The 24,345-nt window shown below is 52.3% G+C and overlaps 1 protein-coding gene across 1 annotated transcript in view; it reads left to right on the plus strand.

Annotated features, from left to right (window-relative positions):
- The window catches only part of XKR7 (XK related 7), a 29,990-nt gene extending 11,938 nt beyond the window's left edge, over positions 1 to 18,052 (plus strand). Inside the window, exons 2-3 of the mRNA XM_025932425.2 lie at positions 9,663 to 9,865; positions 11,118 to 18,052. Coding sequence (XP_025788210.1) covers positions 9,663 to 9,865; positions 11,118 to 12,073 — 1,159 coding nt within the window. The 3' untranslated portion in view covers positions 12,074 to 18,052. The remainder of the gene's footprint in view (positions 1 to 9,662; positions 9,866 to 11,117) is intronic.
- Positions 18,053 to 24,345: the final 6,293 nt, after the last annotated feature.

Below are 24,345 nucleotides of genomic sequence, written 5' to 3' on the forward strand. Positions count from 1 at the left end.
GACTGCCACACCTTACAGGGCCAGGCCCGATCTTCCTGTCCTAGAGCACAGAATCCTGTTTGGAGCATGTCTGGTACCCATGGAATGTTTGTCGCTACAAGTTTACATGATGATTTAAATAACGTCCAGGTCTCCTACGAGGCAATACCTGACATGGGCTGGGTCTGTCTTGCTCACTATCGTGTCCACCAACACTTTAGCACAGTGTCTGGCGCTGCGTAGGTATTCACAAATGCAGGGTGAGTAAATGTCAAACAAACCTCCTCTTTTCTGGGACTCCATTTCTGCATCTGGAAAATGGGAATCATGCCCATGAAATCTCACGGGTCTGCAGTGAGGATTTTAGCAAAGTACATTCAGAAGGCCTCTCGATGAGCGGGGGTTGTTTCTAAGACCCCCAAAGAAGACCCTGCCCTATGCATTTTCCCCAAAGGGACTTCTCTGACCCTCTGCCTCCTGGGAATAGGTCCTGCCAGCCTAGGAATAGGTCTCAGGAATAGGTCCCAGACACGAAACTGGAAACCACAAGGCTTCCTCTTCCTGCTGAGGCGTCCGAGTCAGGCAACTCCTAAAACCTCCCATAGGTCAAGGGCCCAGAACTGGGCTGGGAATTTTATGCTTATCACCACTTTCTGATTTCATAGCTACTCTATAAAATGGGCATTGAGCTGAGGGGTTCAGAGAGGGAAACAACTTGTCCAAGGCTACACAGACCGTAAATGATAGATCCAGAATCTGAACCTGGGTCTCCCTGACTCCCAAGCTTGGGTTCTTTCTCTCTGCACTTGACCGCCTTTACTTGGGGAGCTTATTAAGTAGATTTTATAAAGCCAGGGGGCCTGGCTGGCTCAATTGGTAAAGTGTGTGATTCTTGGTATCAGGGTCATGAGTTCGAGCCCCACATTGGGCATGGAGCCTACTTTAAAAAATTATATAACAATTTCATAATTAATATAAATATAATAATATAATAATTATATTTAATTATATATAATATATAATATAATCATTATACAATATATTCATATAACATACGAATATATAATATATATAATTAGTTATAATTATATATATTATATATTTGTATATGTTATAACATATGAATATATAATATAATTAATTATAATTATAATATTATATATTTGTATGTTATATGAATATATTATATAATTATTACATTATATATTATATATAATTATAATTATATATAAAGTACATAATATATAAGGTACATTTACACAATTATAATTATATATATAAAGTACATAATATATAAGGTACATTTACACATTCACTCTTTCAAGAAACAAACATATATTGAACATTAACTCTCTGCCAGGCAATAGGGACGTAGCCAAAAACAGGACAACCATGGTCCCCACCATCAGAGAGAGACAGGCAGCAAATATGTAAGCAAGAAATTTGACCATTTCAAATTGTGATATGTGTCATTAAGAAAAGAAATCAGGGGCGCCTGGATGGCTCAGTGGATAAGCGTCTGACTCCTGGTCATGATCTCAGGGTTCACAAGACCAAGCCCCGTGCCCACTTGGGATTTTCTCTCTCCCTCTTTCTCTGCCCCTCCCCCTCTAGTGTTCTCTCTCTCTCTCTCTCTCTCTCTCTTTCTCTCTCTCTCAAAATAAATAAATAAACTTTAAAAAAAGAAAGAAAACAGTGACAGGACAGAAAGTGGCCAAGGGGTGGGTAGAAATGCTCTGGAAGTGGTGTGAGGGGGATCTGGGGAGGTGACACTGAGCTATGGAAAGACTGAGAATGAAGCCCCTGTCCAGGCAGAGGTCCTGAGGCTGGAATGGGCTTGGGGTATTCAGGAAGCAGCTGGAGAGGCATAAGAGGGGAAGGTGGAGGCAGATGAGCTCTCCAAGGTGGACAAACCTGGATCACACGAGGCCTTGAAGGTCATGGTGAGGATTTTATTCTAAGATAGTAGGGTGTGGCACGACCTGATCAGAATTTCACAGGACTCCTCAGGCAGCTGTGTTAAAAATAAGCTCAGAGGGCAGAGAAGGAAGGAAGGAAGGAAGGAAGGAAGGAAGGAAGGAAGGAAGGAAAGAAAGAGAGAGAGAGAGAGAGAAAGAAGGAAGGAAGGAAGGAAGGAAGGAAGGAAGGAAGGAAGGAAGGAAAGAAAGAAAGAAAGAAAAAGAAAGAAAGAAAGAAAGAAAGAAAGAAAGAAAGAAAGAAAGAAAGAAAGAAAAAGAAAAGAAAGAGACCTCAGCTACCGCTTGGCGTTCAGGGGCCTGCACTAGAATGGTGCCCCCTGGTGGAAGGAAGTGCTTGGGTTCAAGACACTGCTGTTGGGCCCTAACGTTACCAGAACTGGATGGGTGGGCTGTGAGCCTGATGACTACCCGCTGTGGTAGGCAAGAATCTGGTTACTAGGGCCCATTTTTCAGTGGAGACTGAGGTCCCCAGAGGGGTTAGACTTTCCCAGAAAGTCCAGTGAAGGACTGAGCCTGAGTCCTCTGACTCCAATTACCAGTGTCCTACCTCCTCCTGTTTGCTCTGAACACTTGTCATTCAGTCAAAGCTTTTAGGTCCATCCCTGTCCAACACGGGTCTTCCCTGGCAGCCATACTGCACAGCCTCCAGGGAACCGAATCACCTCCGAGGCAGGGGCCCATGGAGAGCCAAGTCGGACTCCTAGGTCTGGCACTAACTTGCTGTGTGACTTATACAAGCCCCACTCCCTTTCTGGGTCTCCATTTCTTCATCTGTAAAACGTGCATAATAATAGCACCCACCTCAAATATCTGCCGTGAGGAACGGACAGTCTGTATAACAAGGCTTTGCGTGCAGTTGGTGCTCAATAAATGTGAGCTATTATCATTATTATTAACACCTGCACGCTGTCCCCCTACACACCTACAGAACAGTCACGGGCTCCGCTCGGGTGGGGTTCCTGCTCCTTCCCATCAGTTCCACCGGCTCACCTTCCAGAATCTGCAGGCCTGGCCCGTGTGGGAGACCAGAGAGCCAGCCATGTGGGGGGGTGGTTCCTGGATGGAGCCCGAGTGGGGGAGCCGCTGGAAGCTGCTGTGTTTTTGGCCCGGAGCCGTGAGGGGGAGTGGAAAGGGGCGAGAACACACACTCAGAAACGCCGAGACCGACAGATGGAGGAGCTGAGGACGTGAGAGACGCAGACAGACAGAAAGAGACCCAGAGTCGGGAGAGGAGGAGCAGGCAGGGGAGGACGGCAGGAACACTGGCAGTCATGCCGAGCCACGAGCTGAGCAACAGACCACCAGATGGACCAGGCAGCCGAGAGACTGAAAGACAGACAGACAGAACAACAGGCAGACCCAGGATCCTAGAAACAGACAGACAGACAGAAAGGCAGGTGCAGTATCCAAAGGGACAGACAAGCCATCCTGACTTCTAATGGACACACAGACGGATGTTCCCAGCCTCTAAGAGCAGACAGATAGGCTGACCCAGGACCCTAAGGTCAGTCTAACAGAGGAGCATAGTATGTGAGAGGCAGCGTGACCCGTAGTCTAAGGGACAGACAGGTGGGTTGACCCAGGGTCCCAGGGTGAGACTCAATAACAGACTGACTGACTGACAGTAACTGAAGAAAAGATAAATAGGCTAACCCTGCAGTCAAGGGATAGACATGACAACAGGCTGATCTGAGTCACAGACAGAGACAAGGCCCCGGACCTGATCTGAGGGCAAACAAAACGATGGGTCCAAGCTGGCCATCTGCATGGAGACTGAGGCCCAGGCCAGAAATCCTGGCCACCACGAGAGACTCCGGGTGATACAAGAACGAAAAACAGGAGAGAGACAGAGTGATCCAGACACTGGGCCCGGGAGCCTCCTGGTTTCTCAGGGACATGAGATCCCTTCATCCTTCCTCCTCCCTTCTGCCCATTGAGGAGAAGTTCCCAGGTCTGGGGACACTGGGAGGTTCCTGGGTCACAATGGCAACCAGACCCAGGAAGCAGGGAATGAGCTCCATCCACTTCTGGATCCTGCTGCCTGCTCTCAGAGGCAATGGGGTCTAGAAGAGAGAGCTTTTTGCATATCTGAGCAAGCGATTTCATTGCCTGCCTGCTGGCTTCTCTCTTCTCTAGGGTGGGGTAGGTTCCCCCCACCCAGCCCCACTCTCAACGATACACACTTACCTGCTCTGCCAATTCCTCCCAGACAGGCTTCTTCTTCTCTGAGCACAAAATGGGCAGCCAGCAAATTAATCCAAAAGAGACCTCTGAGCACCCGTTTCCACACTGTAAAATGGGTGACGGTAAACCTGTTAGGTTTCGGTTCACACCGGTCTCGGCAGTTTAAGTCAGTGTTGTGTGGGGCCCAACCATGCTAAGAAATATCAGGGAAGCCTTCCTGGAGGAGGAAGGACAGGAATGAGTCGGTGAGGACAGGAGTTGCCCACAAGGTGTTCTGGCCATAAGAAAACTCAGGCGAAGGAGCCCCAGGGCCTCTGAGGTCAGCAGAAAGATGCACGCGAACACTCTCTCACCTTTATTCATTCAACAAATATTTATTGAGCACCTACTACAGGTACTAATGCTGAGGAGACAGTGGTGCCCAAGACAGAGTCCCTACCGTCATAGAGCTCAGTGGTAAAACAGAACATAAATGTGTCAAGTAATAAACAAGATTGTTTGATAGGCTATATTAAGATCAGACAGGGCAATGCAAGTGATGAGACTGGGGTGGGGAGGGCAGAGGGCCCACAGGGGATGGCTGACCTGGGAGGCCTCTCTGACAAAGTGACACGGGAGCCGGTGAGGACCCAGGACCCAGCCACGGAAGGGTCTGGAGACGGATGTTCCAGTCAGAGCAAGTAGTAAGTGCAAAGGTTCTGAGTCAGGAACAAGTTCGGCCCGGTTTGAGGAACCTCCAAGCCATCTGGAATGCTGGCTTGAGACGAGGAGAGAAAGAGGCCGGGCCAGATGGTTTAGGGCCCACGAGCCAAGGGAAAACCACTGGACTTTATCCTAAGTGTGATGGGAGGCCCTTGGGAGGTTTTGAGACGGGGAATGATGTGATCTGACTGGTTTTTAAAGTATTCCAACAGTTGCCACGTGGAGAGTGGACTACAGGGGGCAGGAGAAGTCAGGGAACCCACCGAGAAGGCAAAAGATGATGGTGGCCTGGACCAGGGTGGTGGCAGTGGAAAGGATGGATGGACCGGGGATGCCTTTTGTTGAGACCAGATGCACCCCCAGACCCCACCCCCAGGTTGGATTCCTTTCCCTGAGATGGGGTGTCCTTTTCTGTGGGTGGTGTTGGTCCCATTTGTGGTGAAAATCAACTTCTTCCAACTTCCCTTCAAATAGGGTGGAGCAGGGTGGGCTTCCCAGAAGAGGTTTCAGGAGAGGCTGCTCGGTGATCGGGAGGAGCTGGAGGCCCCCACCTAACATGTGCTCCCTCTCTCTGTGCACACCCACCCCTCTTAGTGTAGAAATTATTTTCAAACCCATCACCTCCTTCAATGTTCACAACCAAGACAGAAATGAGGCTCAGAGAGGCAAAGAGACTGCCCAAGGCCACACAGCATCCAGATCAGGGCTGGGAGGCAAACGCACAAGCCCAGCATTTTGCCACCTTGCCTTTCTGATCCCCACCCTAGGGGCTGTGACACAGGCAGGATGGTGAGTGCAGGCCCCTTCTTTTTTTAAAATTTTTTTTCAACGTTTATTTATTTTTGGGACAGAGAGAGACAGAGCATGAACGGGGGAGGGTCAGAGAGAGAGGGAGACACAGAATCAGAAACAGGCTCCAGGCTCCGAGCCATCAGCCCAGAGCCCGACGCGGGGCTCGAACTCCCGGACCGCGAGATCGTGACCTGGCTGAAGTCGGACGCTTAACCGACTGCGCCACCCAGGCGCCCCCAGGCCCCTTCTTAAAGAAGGTAAAACTGAGGCGCAGGGAAATTAGGTGGTATGTCCTGGGCAGGGCTGTTTTAAAACCTTGGTGGGCCCCACATCTATCAAGCATATTAAAATGCAGCTACATCAAACACCAAATGTAAATTATATATAACCAGATAAGAGCCAAATTGCAGGCAACTGGCTGATATCATGTTCTGTTTTGCAGACATTTAATTAAACATTTATTAATTTTGATTCTGCAGTTTTTCCCTGTGTTTTAGAGCCAATTTTTTTTTCCAGGCCTCCAACGTTTTCCTAGGCTCATGAAAACCTCACAGGCCCTTGGCAGCGAGTGTTTAGTGATGGCTGAAAGGAACCCACACTTTGGGGTCCTGTTGCCAAAAGGGGCAGAGTGAGGTAGTACCCATGTCCACTCATCCCCAGAATGCAGCAGGGTCTTTCCACACTCCCTGCCCAACACCATGTTTTTGGGAATCAGAGGCCTCCTTCCTTCCCCTCTCCCTTCCTTGCTCGGCCCACAGTAGCCCTGGGCTGGGTGAGCCCTTTGTCTGCGGTTATCTGGGACGAGGGGCCTTGGGAGCTGGCAGGGGAGGGGGCAGGAGGGGGCGGGGAGGTGGGAGGCAGCCTGTCAGGTGGTGAAGGATGCTGGCTGGGCGAGGGCCTCCCTCATGCTGACCCGGGCCAGGAAACAGATGGTCCTCAGCCTGAGAGAAACTTCCAGGGTGTCGCCCTCCCCCAACTCCCCAGGCCCCTTCATGTTGGACCAGCTGGTCTCTCCTCTCTGTTCAAAGCCAGAGCCACAGGAATAGGGAAGGGAATAGGTCTGGGAGAAGATGGAGGCTGGGGAAGGTGGTCTGTGCTCTGGGCTCCCCAGAAGCTCTGGAGGCCATCTTGGTCTCTCCCATAGCCCCCATCCCCCACACCTAGCCATCTCTCCTCTGCTCTCTGCCCCTCCTCTGTGCCCTGCCTTTGCTCAGCCTGTCATCTCAGGCCTGGACCAAACCCCAGCCTCTCCTGGCTTTCCTCCAAGCCAGCCTCCAGAGCGAGCTTTCTAAGCCAGCAAACCGATCACATCACCCTGACTGTGGGATAGAATTCAGATTTAAAATAAAATATGAACCTTTCAGTCTGGAATTTGATGCCCTTCACAATTTGAGTTCCCTTCCGGCCCCAGCAAACCACTGGCCGTTCCCCTAAAAGGCCATGCCCTCTCATGCTTCTATGCTTTTGCCTCGGCCGTTTCTTCTGCCTGGAATGCCTTTCTGCCTCCTGTGTGCCTTCAAATCCTACCCATGCTTTAAAACTGAGATGAAATGTTTCTTCTTTGAGAAGTCTTCCCTGATCTCCTCTCCGCCCAAGCTAAAGTTACCCATCTCTTCTCTGGGCTCCCAAGCATCTTAGAGCATCTACTTCAGATCTTATCTTATCTATGTCCCTTGGGCACAGGGCCTGGCACATAACAAGCGATCAAAATATACTTGGTAAGTGAATGAATGATTCTGGCTGAAGGGATCCTTAAGTGGTGGGGAAGGCAGGGGCCCAGAGGATGGAAGGCATAGGGAAACACATTTCTGCTCATCAGAAGAAACACAATCCAGTCCTGAAGGTGCTCAGAAGGCAAGGGCCCTGCCTTAAGAGGTAGGGACTCCCCATCCTGGGGAGCGTGCAAGCAGAAGGTGTAAACACACGAGGCTGGGAATTGCCGAAGGAGTTCTAGGATTGGATGGGGGAGTTAGACTGAGGGCCTTTGCATTTGTTCAGTCCACTTCTGAGGGACCAGCCCTCTTCCCCTTCCCAGCTGCTGGTCCTACACTGTGTCATGTTGAAGGTGTGTCTACACCATTGATTGGTGCTGGGAAGACCCAGGGATGGGGAGGAGAGCCTTGAATGGGATGTTTCTGGCCACATTTTGGGGAAGGAGGTTTGAGCCCCAGAACATTAGCTCTAAAAGGATCTCCAGAGTCATCAAGCCCATCCTTCTTGTTGGTAGATAGGGAAACTGAGGTTCAGGGAGGGCCACACCATTCCTATAACTGGGATACTCATTTTGGGAACCTCTGGGTATCAGCTGATACCAAATTCCAAGGGGTACCGTGATTCTCCTCGTGGGCTGGCAACACACAGTTGAATACAGTTGGTCCCCAGGTTCCCAAACAACATGTTAAAAATGCCAGCACTTCACATCTGGGAGGAGACCCCCAAATATCTGGTTCCTCAATTTCAGATTCAAGTGATAGGATCACTGAATCTGTGTTGGGATTTTCTCCCCTGATTTCTGGAGAGATAACTTCTAGAAGAGCACTCTCTGATTTCAGCAAAGGGTGTGCCTGCCCCATGAATCAGAGAATTGAGGGGCTTGGGGGCCAGGGTCTATGGCTGCAACAACCCAGGGCAGAGCTTCTAGGCAAAGAACAAGGGCAGAGAAGGAAAAGCACATCCAGAGATCTGGATGGCAGGTCCCTCCCTTCTCATCCCACACGGGCAGTGCACTTCATAGGTGCAGAGTATATTCTCATCCATTTCATTCTCACAGCCACTTTGGGAGGGATTCACTAGGGCTCAGAGAGGGTCTGGCTCAAGATCACAGGGTAAATGAGAAGCAAAGTCAGAACCTGCACTCAGGACTTCAGGATCCTGCCCATACCCCCTACTGGGTTACCAGATTTCCATTTAATTAAACAAACTTCCAACACAAAAACAAACAAAACCTTGCAATTATGCATGCATTCATTCTTTGAGCCAACACAGATTGAGCACCTACTGTGTGCTAAGAACTGAGGGTACAGCAGTTAGCAAGCTGACCTAGTGATCCTCATAGAGTTCTCAGCCTGGGGGAGATGGGCGCATAACCTGGCAGTTACAACCCACTGTGGGTTAGAGAGAAGCCCGGGAGAGGTCCCTACCCCTGGTAGAAAGTGGTTAGCAGACGCTTCCTGGAAAAGGTCATGTTTAAGGGCTGTGCCTTGGAAGAAAAGCGGGAGTTGCCAGGTTTGGGGCTGGAGTGGGGTTGGAGGACCCGGACGGGTGTTCCAGGCAGAGGGAACAGCAGGTGCAAAAGCCCAGCAGTGAGGGAGAACATGGAGAGTTGGGGTCTGTGACCTGCACAGGGCAGTTGGAGCCATGACGTTTGTTGGGAGAAATAGCTCAAGAAGGAAGCAGCAAAGTCTCGTGCCAGGGGATCTATGAGCAGCTTCCCTGTGCCCTGTGGGGAAAAACTGGCCACTTAGAGGTGGGGTTGGGCAACAGGCCCGGAAGCTGGGGGTTGGCACCAGAGAGTGTTCCTGAAGGAACCAGGCTGCTTGGGTTTGAATCCCGGTTCCACTGCTTCCTAGCTGTGTGACCTTGGACAAGTGGCATACCTCTCCGGGCCTCAAGTTTCCTCATGCGTAAAATGAGGGCAATCACGAGGCTACTAGAACCTCAGTGCACTGTGAAGTGTCAGGAATCCTGCAAAGAAAGCGGGCCCCGGGAGCAGAAATGAAGGTGAGAAGGCTGAGTCAGGGGCTTACTTTGTGCCAAGCGCTTTAAGCTAATGAGCGCGCATTCGGGGTCCCCCGACGACAGCCTGGGGAGGCGATCCTTCCGATATGTCCAGGCCACGGCCGAGGAAACAGGTTGGGCTGGGCGCTACTTTACAGAGGGCACACGGCGCGCTTGCGCCGGGCGCTGGCCTCGCGGCCCGGGGAGGGCGGGGGCTGGGGGCGAGTTGGGAGCCGAGACCCGGACTAGTGCGCGCGGGGCGGTGAGGAGGGGGCGGGTGTTGGCCTGAGCACGGCGTCCCTCCCGCAGGTACCTGCGCGCCATGTACCTGGGGCTGCAGAGCCGCTGGCGCGGGGAGCGGCTGCGGCGCCACTTCTACTGGCGGATGCTGTTCGAGAGCGCCGACGTGAGCATGCTGCGCCTGCTGGAGACCTTTCTGCGCAGCGCGCCGCAGCTGGTGCTGCAGCTCAGCCTCCTGGTGCACCGCGGCGGCGAGCCGGACCTGCTGCCCGGTGAGCCCCGCCCCGCCCCGCCCCCGCCCGGGGCTCGCTCATCCTCCGTAGTCTGCTTGCCCCCCTCCTTCCTAGCACCCCCACTCCTGCCCACCCTCGGGGATTTGGAGGCCCCGCCCCTGCTACTCTCACCACCCACCAGGCCTCTGGAGACCCCCCCATGTCCCTTCCACCGGCTTGCTTACCCTCCGTGTTGGGAGAGGCCTGGCTCCACCTCCTCGCCTCCCCTTGGCACCCCTGGGTGCTGCCCGCTCTCGCCCTCCTCCCCTTCCTCCTTGCCAGGGCAGAGCAGACCCCATTTCTGCTAAGTCCAGAGAGGCCCTTGACCCCATCACCACACCTCGGGCCCTTTCTGGAGTTCCCCCGCTCTTCATTCCCGGAAGTGTCCTGATCCCAGATTGCATCTCTGGGGGACCCCTCTGACTTACAGACCTGCTCAGTCACCCTCAGTCTCCAGAGAGTCTGTTTACTTACCCCCTCACTGGCCTTCACTCCCTGGGGACCCCTCCCAGGCTTACCTGGTCCCCAGGTGCTCACCACCAACCTTGCCCCTTCCCTAACTCTCACAGACCAGGCCAACCTTCGTTGTCAGACAAAAACCACATCCGGGCAGCACCCCCGTGCTCCTCCCACCCGCACGCTGTCCATCCCACTTTCAATGACCTAAAAGATTCTATCACCACCCTCAGGCCCCTGGGAACCCCTTGCCTAGGATACTGTGCCCCAATCAAAACTTCCCACTGCAGATTTCTTCCCGTGCCCTCAGCTGTGCTTAGCTTGGACACCCCTCGACATACCCCAGCTTCACCCTGGTGGCCTATAGCTACTAATAGTCCCCTCCTGGCTCCTTCATGCCCTAATCGTGACCCCCCCCAACTCTTCACTTCCCTTTTCACTCCCAGAATCCTGGACCCTAATTTCCCACCCTTCCACCAAGACTCCTGAATCCTGATATCCCTATTCTAGAAACCTGGCCCTGGCCTTTATGGAGACCAAAGTCACCCACCTTCCCTCCCCCTTTATGCTCCCACTCCTCCAGAGGTACCCAGCCCCATCCGCTCTACCTGCCCCCATCACTGCTCTTGAAGGCCACCCACCCGGACCCTCCCCACAGCCCTCCTGATTTATAGACCCTTCCCCTCACACCTCCTCGGAACCCAGCTCCTGACCCAGAACCCTCCCCCCTCTCCCCACACCCCAACCCGGACCCACCCCTAACCCAGCCCGCCCTGCCCTCACCCTGTCTCTGCAGCCCTGTCCACCTCCGCCTCGCTCGTGTCCCTGGCCTGGACGCTGGCCTCCTACCAGAAGGTGCTGCGGGACTCACGGGACGACAAGCGGCCACTGTCCTACAAGGGCGCTGTGGCCCAGGTGCTGTGGCACCTGTTCACCATCGCCGCTCGCAGTCTGGCCTTCGCGCTCTTTGCCAGCGTCTACAAGCTCTACTTCGGCATCTTTATCGTAGCCCACTGGTGCGTCATGACCTTCTGGGTCATCCAGGGCGAGACGGACTTCTGCATGTCCAAGTGGGAGGAGATCATCTACAACATGGTGGTGGGCATCATCTACATCTTCTGCTGGTTCAACGTCAAGGAGGGCCGCAGCCGCCGCCGCATGACCCTCTACTACTGCATCGTCCTGCTTGAGAACGCTGTGCTCACTGGCTTCTGGTACTCCAGCCGCAACTTCTCCACCGACTTCCACTCACTCATCCTGGTCTGCGTGGTGGCCTCCAGCTTCGCGCTGGGCATATTCTTCATGTGTGTCTACTACTGCCTCCTGCACCCCAATGGGCCCATGCTGGGTCCCCAGATGCCTGGCTGCATCTGCCCTGAGGCCCCAGGACCCTGTGGCCCACCGGCCGACGCTGTCACAAGCCCCCCAAGGTCCCTGCCGAGGACTACAGGCACTGAGCGGGATGGGGCCTCTGTGGGGGGCGAGCGTGCAGGGACCCCCACGCCACCTGTCTTCCAGGTGCGGCCTGGCTTGCCTCCCACACCAGTGCCCCGTACCTTGCGGACAGAGGGGCCTGTCATTCGGATCGACCTGCCCCGTAAGAAGTACCCTGCATGGGATGCTCATTTTATTGACCGCCGGCTCCGGAAGACTATTCTGGCGCTGGAGTATTCGTCTCCTGTCACTCCCCGGTTGCAGTACCGGAGCGTGGGGACCTCCCAGGAGTTGCTGGAGTATGAGACCACGGTGTAAGCCACAGTCTCCCCCACGAAGAGGGACAGGCTTGGCCGACCCCACATCGACCACAGTGTTGAGCCTGGAATTTCAGGGCCGCCCAGCTACAGGGGTGTGGATCTGTTGGTCCAAGTGTAGAGTGGCCCTGACCTTTATGGAGAAAGAACCATGGGTTCTTTCTGGGGAGGGGGCAGCCTTGTGGAGGCCCCAGCCCTAGGCCTGTTTGCAGCCCTGTGGCCCATCTCCTAAACTCCCCTGAACCAGGGCCCAGGGAATCAACTGGTGCTACACTCCTCATTAGCTGCCCCGCTTCCAAGGAGGCCTCCGTGCCACGTCGGGTGCCAGGGGCACCACAGCCTCTCCCCTGCCTGGAGTCACCCACATGTCGCTCCTGGTGGACCTGCCAGAGAAAGGGCACCGTCTGGGGTCCGTGACCTAGGCCCTGTGCTCCTCAGGGGGTGTTGGGTGTGGGCTACTTCTCTGGAGAGAGGAGATCTCTGAGCAGGACGGAGGAGGCCGTGGAAGATGTGAGGGAAGGTTGAACGTCTGGTGGACAAGGCTGGTGTAGCTCCTGTGGGGTCTGAGGTCCGGAGCCTGGACAAAAGGGGGCTTAAAAGAGGGAGCTGGAGTGGGGGCTGACAGGAAGAAGAACCCTGAGACAACTGAGGGGGTCCAAGCCAGCAGAAGCATGAAGAGATAGCAGGTTGGGGGGAGGGGAACCCTCAATGCACAGCATAGAGAATGTTTCCAAGGTGAACTCATCAGGAGACACCCTTTGTTATGGGCTCTGTTATGGATGAGGTTCCAGAAACCTCAGGTGAAACGTTTCAAGGAGCCATTGTTTGTTCTAGATGAGTCTCTAGAACATTTCTTCTAGATAAAAGTCTTGAATACAACAGATACTCTGTCTGGTGAGGTCCTAGCACACTTAGCAGGGGAATTGTTCTAGAGAGACATTCTTAATTCTGGATTAAGTTTTCAAGCACTTAGCTGATAAAATGTCCTAAGGAGTCATTCTGATCTGGATTCTGTGATGAGGGTGAGGGCACTGGAGCCCTGCTACTCTGCTCTGGGGGATTCTGGCTCCTGCCAAGGTGGTGGGGGAGGGGGCTCTAGAATCCCATGTGAGTGGAATATTCTAGGAACGGGTACTCCAGTTCTAGATCTCTGGGATTTATAGGAGTTCTATGCCCCATCCACCTTGGTCCACAGCCGTCTTCCCCAGAGGAAATTGTCCTCACAACCCTTGAGACATTTCAACTGCCAACTGGTTTCCAGCTGGAAAAAAATTAGCTCTGGGGACATGACATAAATCTTGGCTCTCAGCCACCCTGCAGATATAGCTCCTTGGGATGTCAGTTTTCCAGCTGACTTGTTTTGCCTCAGATCTGACAACTCCCTAGGACCTGCAGTCCATTCCTGCATATCCTGGGTGCCCATGGGACCACTTGCCCGTGGCCCCTCCTCTCTAGCTGGGGCAGCCAGTCCTGGATGGGGTGGGGGAGTGTGGGAGCAGAGAAGTAGGCAGTTCTGTGGGCTGAGGGGACGGAGCCTCTAAGCAGAGCTTAGAACCCCCACTATTTAGTCCCCACCCCCCCCCCCCATGCCAGCTAAGGTGTGTTCAATGCAAGGGCACAGCAGGCGATATTAAGGACAGATGCAGACCTGGGCTGGGAGTGAGGAGGTGCATGAGAATCCTAGACTATGCAAATTAGAGAGGCACTTTGCCCTCTCTGGTTCAGCCTCTCTCGGCTTATAAATGGGAAACTGAGGCCCAGAGTGGCAGCTTAGCCCCACAGGTCCCAGACTCCTGCTGTCCCTTCAGATAGTGATTAGTGAGGGTGAATTTGCTGAGGATATAAGGAAAGGACCACATTCAACGTGCAGGGTGACCCCAAAGGCAGAGAGGGCAGGACTGCCCACATACACATATACACAAGCACACACCACACCTGTGACGCAAGTCCCCTCACCGCCTGGCACACAGGTGACTGCGTAGACATCCACACAGGCCCAGATGGTGAGTGCGTCCCTCCCGCCAACACACAAAGAATGCTTTTCCTACTTGAAGAAAGTACTTCCATGATCCCTAAGAAGCTTCAGGAACCAGGCCTGAAGGGGATGGGGAGGGGGGCGGGGTCCAGGGCTGACCCAGACGCCCTCTGGTGGGTTCACCCGTTGGGGAGGCAGACACAGGTCTGGCCGACCGCTTCCCCAGGACTGACTGTTTGTTTCACTTAAACTCGCCCCTGTTTGCAACAGCTCTGCAAGGCAGCTGTTATCAACCTATCTTACAAAGGAGTAAAGAGGCTCAGGGAAGTGACATGAGGGTCAGCCTTGGCAAGTTATTTTACTCCCCAGTGTACTACAGTGGTCCGTCTGGCTGCCCCATGATCCAGCACCCTAGAAGGAAAAGTTAAAAATGCCCTCCCGGGAGCTGGAAATTCTTACAGATCCAGAAGCCACCAGAGAACCAGGGAATAGGAATGAGCTGGCAGTGCTAAGAGGCAGCGTGAGGCTCTCAGGGAAACCAGGGCCACGTTTTTGGACCTTACTCCCTCCCCACCCCTACATCTCTCTCCCACAAAACCTGCCTTCAGAGCCTCTGCCTGCAAGGACAACCCAGCACTGGAAATGCCACAGTCAAAGGGCCCTCGGAGCTGCCTTCTCCTGCTTCTCACCCTCAGGAAAGAGCTTAGTCTCTTAAGGACCACCCCCCACCCCCCATATATCCAGGAGCTCAGGACCCCATCGCTTCCTGTCCTGAGGTCATGCTCTCCACTGGCCTGTCTCTACTTCATCTGGTCCCCGTGAGTCCTCATTTCACTGGGATAGAGCGGTCAGAGTGATGAAGGGGCATCATCCCATGTGTTGTTGTTTTGGTGTTGTTTTTTTTTTTTTTTTTTCTGTGACACAATCTACCTCAGCCAGTCCCTCTCTTCCTTGCCAGAATTGGACCCCCTGGGTCCCTGCCTCCTGCTCCCCAATCTCTGTCCTGCACCCTAGCCTGGCTGCTTAGTCCTTCCCAGAATCCCTACAGGGTCCTTGCAGTGAGAGAATATTTCAGAACCACAGCCCCCCAGAACCTTGGGGTCCCCTAAGCTACCTGCCCTCCACATCTATTATAGAAGAGAAATGGAGGCCCAGAGAGGGCCAGGGACCTTCCCAAGATCACACAGAAAGTCAGTGGCAGAGTTAGGCTTTTCCTGGAGCCGAGAGGTAGTTGGGGCCATCTTAATTTTGCCAAGAAGAGAAGAGGACACTGAGTACCAAATTCGCCCTCGATATCTCTACCCCCAGGAGACCACATCGCCATTTCCAGGATAGACTTCTGTCTCCTAGTTTTCTTGAACTGATCTCCCATCTTGTTGACTGCTCCCCGAACCTCTCCAGGCACAACACACCCCTTGTCACACCTCCATGCACTGATGTACCACGTGCCTTGTAACTGTCACCCTGGTTAGACAGCACAGACCTCCACCCCTCCCCAGCGGGGGTTCCCCAAAGGAAGGCTTTCTTGGTCCCCTCCTCTCATCTGTCCCATCCTGTGTCCCCCCCAAATCTGCCTTACCCCTGCCAGCTCCCTGCCGCACTGAATCCCACAGAGGCATGTCACTAGAAGAGTTGGGGAAAGGGAGAGAAAAGGCCAGGGAGAGAAAAGCCTGGCGAGGGCCAAGGGCGCTGCGAGTATCTAGGGAAGATCTTACCTGGCACCCCAATGCCCTCCAAAGGGCTAAAGTCCCACAGGTCCTTCCCTTGGAGCGCACCTGGGCTTGGAGTTCACAGAAACCTCAGGCAGTGGGGAGGTTTTCCTGGACAAGGGTGTATGGGTTGCAAGTTCAAATGTCTTCAGGTGATGAAGAAAAGGAGAGAAGGGCAAGTGCCATACAATAGGGAGTGGGGGGGACTCTGGAAAACACAGGGGGTACATGCCCTGCCTATAGGCCCTAGAACTCAAATGTTTGAAAAACCCTGTGCTGGCCAAACTAATCTCAGACTTGGCCCATGGGCCGCCTGTTTGAAATCTCTAGTTCAAAATGCTGAGAAGGTTCGAGGAAGCCGTGTGGAGTCTGGAAACCCCTCTGGGGAAGTCAAGGACAGAAGCCCTGGCTCCCTCTGAGACTTTTCTAAACCCCCCCCCCCCACCAACTGGCCACCTGAGAAGTGTCTCCCCTTCCCCCCTCATCTGAAAAGTGGAAAGGGGAGGGAGACCTGGGTGTTCGCAGGGTCCCTGCCTGGGGAACCATCGTCTGATAAGGGTTACAGGCCTCTCCATACCTGAAGGGGAAAAGCTGGAGGCTGGGGTATTCTCCAGTGTTGGGGCCCCCGGTTAGGAGGAACTTGCATTGTGTGAAGGGAGAGTCCAGGGAGAGGAGGAGGACCGAAAGCCAAGACCCAACTGCCGCCATCTTGTGCTGGCCCCTGTCACCCTTTGGCACCTACCTCTGTCCCAGGTAAAGCTGGAGGCAGGGACTTCAGGGGAGGAGCTACCAATTCCTGTACTGATATGCGTTGTGAGGTCTCCTTGAAAGGGACTGAGTGCCAAGCCATATATGGGCAGCAGTGGGCAAGGGGGCTAAGTCTCCCCTCCCCAACCAGAGGGCCTTCTAAGACTTGGGGCCTGGGGGGCAAAGGGATTATAACATGTCCTTCTGGTTGAGGACAGGCTAGGACATTTCTGGGTCCTTGGTTGTTGCAGGTGGAGGCCAGGGGAGGAAGAGCAGGAAACTATGGAAGTGGGAAAGGAAGGCCCCTTCCCGGGATGGCCTGGTTCCTGGATGCAGACCTCCTCCCCCCCACCCCCGGGCAAGTGGGAAGAGGTCCTCCAATGCCTGGCCTTATCCACCCTTCAGCAAGGCAGGATCCGCCCTCTCCCCAGCAATCCTGGCCTTTTTTCTATGCACAATCATTGTAAGGGCACCCTCAGGCCAGGCTGAAGGGGTGGGGGGCCCCTGGGCACCTGCAATAATCCCAGAGTGGAGGGTAGCCTGAGACAAAAGGTGGGGCGGAGGGCAGGGGTGGGGTGGGGAGAAGGGTATTCCTCTACCCCTCTCTCACCCAAATATCCCAGAACCCAAACCAGACCTGCCTCCCTTGGGCTAGCCCACCAAACTTGGCAGGGGGAGCGAGCTCATACAACACAGCCCCCAACCCCCTTGGTTTTCCAAACTCGTAAAATAGCTAGAAAGGACCCGAACAATTCCCAGGGTCCCCTCTTATTATTTTCACCCCTGGGGATCCTATAGTTTGGAAGATTTTTCTCCCAAACAAGTCTCACTTCTTAAAGAATAATTCATCTTTCCACATTAAAGTAACTCAAGCTGAGCTTCTGATTGCAGATAAAGGCTACCAAGGCCTCTGGTTAGCTTTTAGGGCTTGAGGGTTGGGGAATGTCTGTATTATATTGGAGTGTTTAATACATAATTCTGAAGAGCACTCATGGGCCCCCATTCCTGCCTCCAGGGTTCCTTAGGGTCTGGGACCCCAAGTTGGGAATCTATGTATCCAGCCTCCTGTTTTATGGAAGGGGGAAGGCCTATGGAGGCAACCAGCCCAAGGTCACTGGGCCGTTGGTGGCAGGGTGGGACCACAGGCCACGTCCTTTGGGAGTCCCACCAGAACACTCCCAGCACTGATGCTTCCCTTTCCACTCTGTCTCCAACTCCAGGAACCACTAGCCATGGCTGAGGGGCTGATTTCCCTCCCTCAGCACAATTCTGGTGATTCTCCCCTCCAGGTCCTCTCTTTGCTCCCTAATCGGTCCCGCTCTGGCCCACCCCTGTTTCCCATTCCTTCCCGGTCCCACCTCCTGGTATTTACTACATCTGTGCCATCCTCAGTCCCCCACCCCCACTCACCCCTCTGTGCTTCCCCCAGGAGGGGGAGGAGACCCCAAGCTGGGGCTTCTGTACTGAGACTCTTTTGTACACCACAAACTTTTTGTATATTTTTAATTTTGCTGCAACATGAGATATTAAAAGTCATTTCAGTACGTGCTGCTTGTGTCCTATTGTTTTGGTTGTTCTGGGCCAGAGGAAGGCAAAAAGGAAGGAGGGAGAAGGAAGGAAGGATATCTTCTGCCACAATCCCTCTGGTTCCCCTAAGAGATGAAGGCAGTTGGCTAGGAGAGGAACCCAGAGTACTCTGAGGGATTATCTCCAAACGCTTCATTCTACAGATAAGGGGAAGAAAGAGATGCGGCTGGGGACAGACTTGCCTGGGGTCCCAGAATGAATCCAAGACAAAATCAGGACCCAGACTGAAGTTCCTAACACCGCTAGACCAAATATTTGTTGGGCACCTATCATGTGCCAGGCACTCTTCTAGGCACCGTGAACAAGAAAGATAAAAAAACGAGCATAGTCTCTGCCCTCATAGAGCTTCCGTTCTAGTGAGTATTGCCCCTAAAAGATCTCCCTGCCTCCTCTCTGTGTAGTGGTTTTCTAACTTCAAAGTGCATCAGAATCACCTGGGTAGAGTGGGGGGGGGGGGTAATTTTAAATGCAGATTTCCATCTCCCGAATGGATAGAGCTTGCCTGGAAGTCTGCATTTTACAGGTTCTCCAGGAGATTCTGATGCAAGGGGTTTGAGAACCTCTCTTTGAGGCCCACTGCTTTAATGTATTCTCATCCTCTTACAAATCTCATCACAATAGTTCTTTGCTTTAGAACCTCCCTGGCTCCCCAGGGCCTTCAGGATAAAGAGTGAACCCTTTGCAAAATGCTGGTTTTCACTACTGGGCCCCGAATACTCCTTGATCCTTATCTCCAACAGAGATAAGGGCCTCTCCAAACCGTTCATCTTCCTGTTTTTGTGAGCCTCTCCTGGCTCCCACCCAACAGCCTTTCTCACCTTTCTTTCACGCAGGTGGAGCCTCACTTCCTAGGGACCCCCATCCCAAATGCTCCAGGAATGCAGCCTCTACCTGGCCCCAGGAAGCAAGTCAGAATTGGCCCAAGACAGGGGTTCTCAAAAGGTGGTCCCTAGACCAGCATTACCCGGATATTTGTTAGAAATGCTGATTCTCAGGCCCCACCCAGACCTACCTAATCAGCTACTGTGGGGTTGGTTGGGAGCAGCTTGTTTTTATGTCTTTCAGGTGATTCTGATACTCAAGTTTGAGAACCATTGCTCCAAAATGATTCCCCTGACTGAAGATTGGTGGGGGCAAGGGCATATGACTCAATTCTGTGAGGCAGAGACTTCTATGTGTCCCCCAGTAGCCATGCTCCCTTTTGTCTATAAAGGAACTTTTTTAGTTGGGCTGGTGGCCACCTGGGAGACTACATTTCCCAGTCTCCTTTGCAGTTAGGTGTGGCCAAGGAAACAAATTCTAGCCAATGGGATGTGAGCAGTAGAATTTCATATTACTTACAGGTTATCCCTTTAAAAGGAGGGGTTGTGCTCTCCTCCGGCTAGGTTTACCTTTCCTATTGGCTGGACCAGAGCCGTGTTGAAGGTGAGAAAAAAATCCTAGTATGGGGAGTAACAAGATAGGAAGCCCCTAGGTCCCAGACATCTGGAGCTGCCATGCCTGCCCCGACTGCTTAGGTGATAGAAGAGAGAAACTTCTATTATGTTTAAGCCACTGTTATTTGTGTCTTTGTCACAGCCAAAATATGTCCTGGCTCATACATGTGGCTCCTAGACTCCTCAGGGAAGTCTTTTGAAGAATCTGTGGGACAGGTGTTCCTTCACAATCAAAGAAGGGGAAACCCTTCAGCCTTATCAGGGGTTGATGGCCTCACAGACTGGTGCAGCCACTCTGGAAAACAGAATGGAGTTCCCTCAAAAAGTTAAAAATAGAACTACCCTATGGCCCAGCAATTGCACCACTAGGTATTTACTCAAAGGACACAAAAATACTGATTTGAAGGGGCACATGCACCCCAATGTTTACAGCAACACTATCAGCAATAGCCAAATTATGGAAAGAGCCCAAATGTCCATTGACTGATGAATAGATAAAGAAGATGTGGCATGTATATGTATACACACACACACACACACACACACACACACACACACACACATATATATAGTGGAATATTACTCAGCCATCAAAAGAATGAAATCTTTCTTGCCATTTGCAATGATGTGGATAGAGCTAGAGTGTATTATGCTAAGTGGAATAAGCCAGTCATATGATTTCCCTAATATGTGGAATTTAAGAAACAAAATGGATGAACATAGCGGAAGGGAGAGGGGAAGAGAGAGAGAGGGAAGCAAACCATAAGAGACTCTTAACTACAGAAAACAAACTGGGGGTTGATGGAGGGAGGTGTGTGTGGGGTGGGCTAAATGGGTGATGGGAATTAAGGGGGGCACTTGTGATGAGCACTGGGTGTTCTATGTAAGCGATGAATCACTAAATTCTACACCTGAAACCAGCTTTACCATATATGTTAACTAAGTAGAATTGAAATAAAAAATTGAATAAAAAGGGGGGGGGAGTTGATAGCATCACAAGCAGGACAGTGATGGATGGCATTGTGTCTGTATTATTCCAAAAACCACTGCACCCATCTGGCCAACGGTATCAATCTGCTGGGCCTCCGTAACAAAATATCGCAGACTGAGGGGCTCCAACAACAGAACTGTATTTTCTCCCAGGTCTGGGGGCCGGAAGCCTGAGATCAAGGTGCTGGTTCTTCTGAGGCCTGGTTCTTCTGAGGGCTGGTTTCTTCTGAGGCCTCTGTCATTGGCTTTTGGTCGGCTGCCTTCTCGCTCTGTCCTCCTGTGGTCTTTCCTCTGTGTGTTCACCCCTCGTGTCTCTCTGTGTGTCTGAAGTTCCTCTTCTCAGGAGGGCACCAGTCAGATGAGATTAGAGCCCACTTTACAGCTTCATTTTAACTTAATCACCACTTTAAAAGCCTTATTTCCCCAAATAGCCACACTCTGAGGTACTGGGTATTAGGGCTTCAACGTATAAATTTGGCGGGGGTGGGGGGACATAATTCAGCCCATAACAGCAGCACAGTAGGAAATGTATGGAACTTGATGTCATTTTGGGGTGCTCAATTAACCAGCCCTGAAATCAATTGCCTTTGGGTTTCTTGTCTTGAGAGGTAATACAGTTTCCTTACTGTCAAAGCCATCTTTGATTGGGCAGCCTGTTCTTTGGAGCCAAAAGCATCACAACCCAGGCACTGTGTGTTTTCTCAAGCTGTTTCCTCTGCCTAGAGTGACCTATCTTCTGTATGTCCTTCAAGGCTCAACTTGAATGCATTGGAGTTCGGTGAATGGCCCATGATTCTGCCTTCCCCAAATGCTTGGCTTGCATCAGAGTTTTTGCTTATGTGTCTCTCCAGCCAGATCAGGGTCAGCATATCCACCATATACCTGCTGTCACATCCCCTCCTCCTGTCCCATGGCAGGCATTGATAATCAATCCCCTTTTGGTTCTGAGAGTAGATCTGGTTTTCATAATCTTTTAAAATTTTTTTTTTTTTTTTTTTTTTTTTTCAACGTTTATTTATTTTTGGGACAGAGAGAGACAGAGCATGAACGGGCGAGGGGCAGAGAGAGAGGGAGACACAGAATCGGAAACAGGCTCCAGGCTCTGAGCCATCAGCCCAGAGCCCGACGCGGGGCTCGAACTCACGGACCGCGAGATCGTGACCTGGCTGAAGTCGGACGCTTAACCGACTGCGCCACCCAGGCGCCTTCATAATCTTCTACACAGAGCTCTAGGCAGCCCCTGCCAATCAACCGGAGGTGGCCCCAAAGAGATGAACCCTATTTGCCACAACTGTTAAGTCTTTGAGAACACGGACTTTGTTTCACTCATCTGTTTTGATTCACAAGCTACTTTTATTTTTTTTTTTAATTTTTTTAATGTTTATTTATTTTGGGGAGACAGAGACAGAGCGCAGCAGCGGAGGGGCAGAGCGAGAGGGAGACACAGAATCTGAAGCAGGCTCCGGGCTCCGACCTGTCAGCACAGAGCCTGATGCGGGGCTCGAACCCACGAAATGCAGGATCATGACCTGGGCCGAAGTCGGATGCTTAACCGACTGAGCTACCCAGGCGCCCCCACAAGCTAATTTTAATAATCAATGTTACCATTGTATGCTTCTGTTCCCATTTAATCCCTATAGCAGCCTTATGAGGCAAGCATCATCATTATCTTGCTGCTGACGCTTGAGACTCTGGGGCTCTGAAAGATGACCTGTTCCAGGTCATACACATTTGAACCTAAGTCCACCTGTCTCCACCTATTTCCGCTGACATTTACTGAGCACATGAATTTACTGTTTGTGGCCCTGGGGTGGGCATGCAGGGAATGCAAAGATAGTTTGCTATTTCTAGCAGCATTCAGAACACTTCTCGTCCTATTTGGTATTCCCAGCAGTTCGGTGATACTTGGAGTTAGTCCAGGAATAACAGAAGTCCTCATTTTACAGATAGGGAAATTGAGGGATTCGGGAGTTGCTCAAGGGGTAAAGTGGGTGTTTGGGTGTCCTGGGTGTCAGGAGCTGTTAGGGCTGGGGTTGCACATCCCAGCCTCTTCCTGTTGGGCCTGGCGGGCTGCTGGACATCTCACTTCCTGATGCTGGGACTTGACAGCCGGATATAGGGGAGCGGGAGGGAGGGGCTGTGTGAGCTAGCACTAAGCAGCCTGGACTATTTCTCCTCCCCCGAAAGGGAGGGAAGGCGGAAGGCTAGTGGTTGGAGGCTCCGTGGACCTCACACCCAGAGGCAGTGGGGAGCTCTCTCTCACTCCTGTGGGCACTGATCTGGCACACTCGAGCTTCAAAACAGTCCAATGCATTAGCCCCTGCCCTTCACAATTTCCAGCTGCTCTGTCTCATGCATAGTCAGATGCCTTTCCTGCCACACCTCTGACTGCAGGGCAGGGTATTTGGGATCGTTGCTCCCACTGGAAAGATGAGGAAGTGAGACCCAGAGAGGTTACAATAAGCAGTCTGCCCTAGATCATACAGCAAACTGGGACCTCTAGAACCCAGGTGTCATGGAGGTGTGGATGGGTCAGTCAGAACCTCCCCAACTGTCCTGGGTGGGACAGGCTGAGCACACTGGCCCTAGAGGTAAGGAACTAGGATTCAGATCCAGACTTTCCAGAAATCCCAGGTTCTCCTCTTACAAACGCTATGACTTTCTCGGGTCAGCCTCTGCAGTTGAGGCTGACGTATAAATCTGTATAAATAGGTATAACGATACCCCAACGCTGTAAGGAATAAGAGAGATGAAATATGTAAAGTGCTCAGCACAGAACCACAAAAGGAAACTTGCCTCACTAAGATTCTCCCAAGAGAGAGAAAAAGAGCCCGGGACACACAGACACATAGATAGGGAAGTAGTTAATATTCACGAAGCACTTCGTATGTGTCAGGAGCTCTTCTAAGTGCATTTAATCCTTACAAGGTCACCGTGAGGTCAGACCGGCATGATGCCCATTTTACAGATGGGGAAACGAGTGGATAAGGGACTTGTCCAAGGTCATCACCCTAGTAATTGGCGAAATCAGGATTCAAACTCCGGCAGCCTGTCCTCAAAGCCCATGAATACTGCCTCCTTAAGAGTAATGATTAAGGGGCGCCTGGGTGGCGCAGTCGGTTAAGCGTCCGACTTCAGCCAGGTCGCGATCTCGCGGTCCGTGAGTTCGAGCCCCGCGTCGGGCTCTGGGCTGATGGCTCAGAGCCTGGGGAGCCTGTTTCCGATCCTGTGTCTCCCTCTCTCTCTGCCCCTCCCCCGTTCATGCTCTGTCTCTCTCTGTCCCAAAAATAAATAAAAACGTTGAAGAAGAAAAAAAAAATTAAAAAAAAAAAAAGAGTAATGATTAATTTTTAATTAATTAATTTTTAATTAAGTATCCTATAGTTTGGGAGGCATTTTCCTACCCACTTTTGCATATGTTCCTCACCACAGAGAGGGAGGCAATTTTATTCCTAATTTATAGAGAGGAGGGGGCAACTGAGGCTGTGAAGGGAACTGACTTGCTTTGCCAAGGTCACACCACAAGGTCAGTGGCAGAAGTAGGGTTGGGATTTGGGATTTTCTGACTCCAAATCAGGGGACCCATCCCTAGCCTAACTCAGTTCCCAAGCGCCCCTCAACAGCAAGCCTTCTGGCTTCAGGCTGGAGGCGTTCTCCCCGGGACAGTTGCTCTGGCTGGGTTTCCTTCCACCCTTCAGCTGGAGGGGCCCAAGGCTGCATCCTGCACCAGCCTCCATCCCCCCACCCCCCACTCGCTATCAGACGGGAGGGGCAGGAACTCCAGGGCTGGTGGAGTTTCCGACCAGGCAGGAAAAAGAACAAAGGAACT

Source organism: Puma concolor, chromosome A3 (assembly GCF_028749965.1).
Source record: "Puma concolor isolate L17-30 chromosome A3, mPumCon1.1.hap2, whole genome shotgun sequence".
In the NCBI taxonomy this organism is placed as follows: domain Eukaryota; kingdom Metazoa; phylum Chordata; class Mammalia; order Carnivora; family Felidae; genus Puma; species Puma concolor.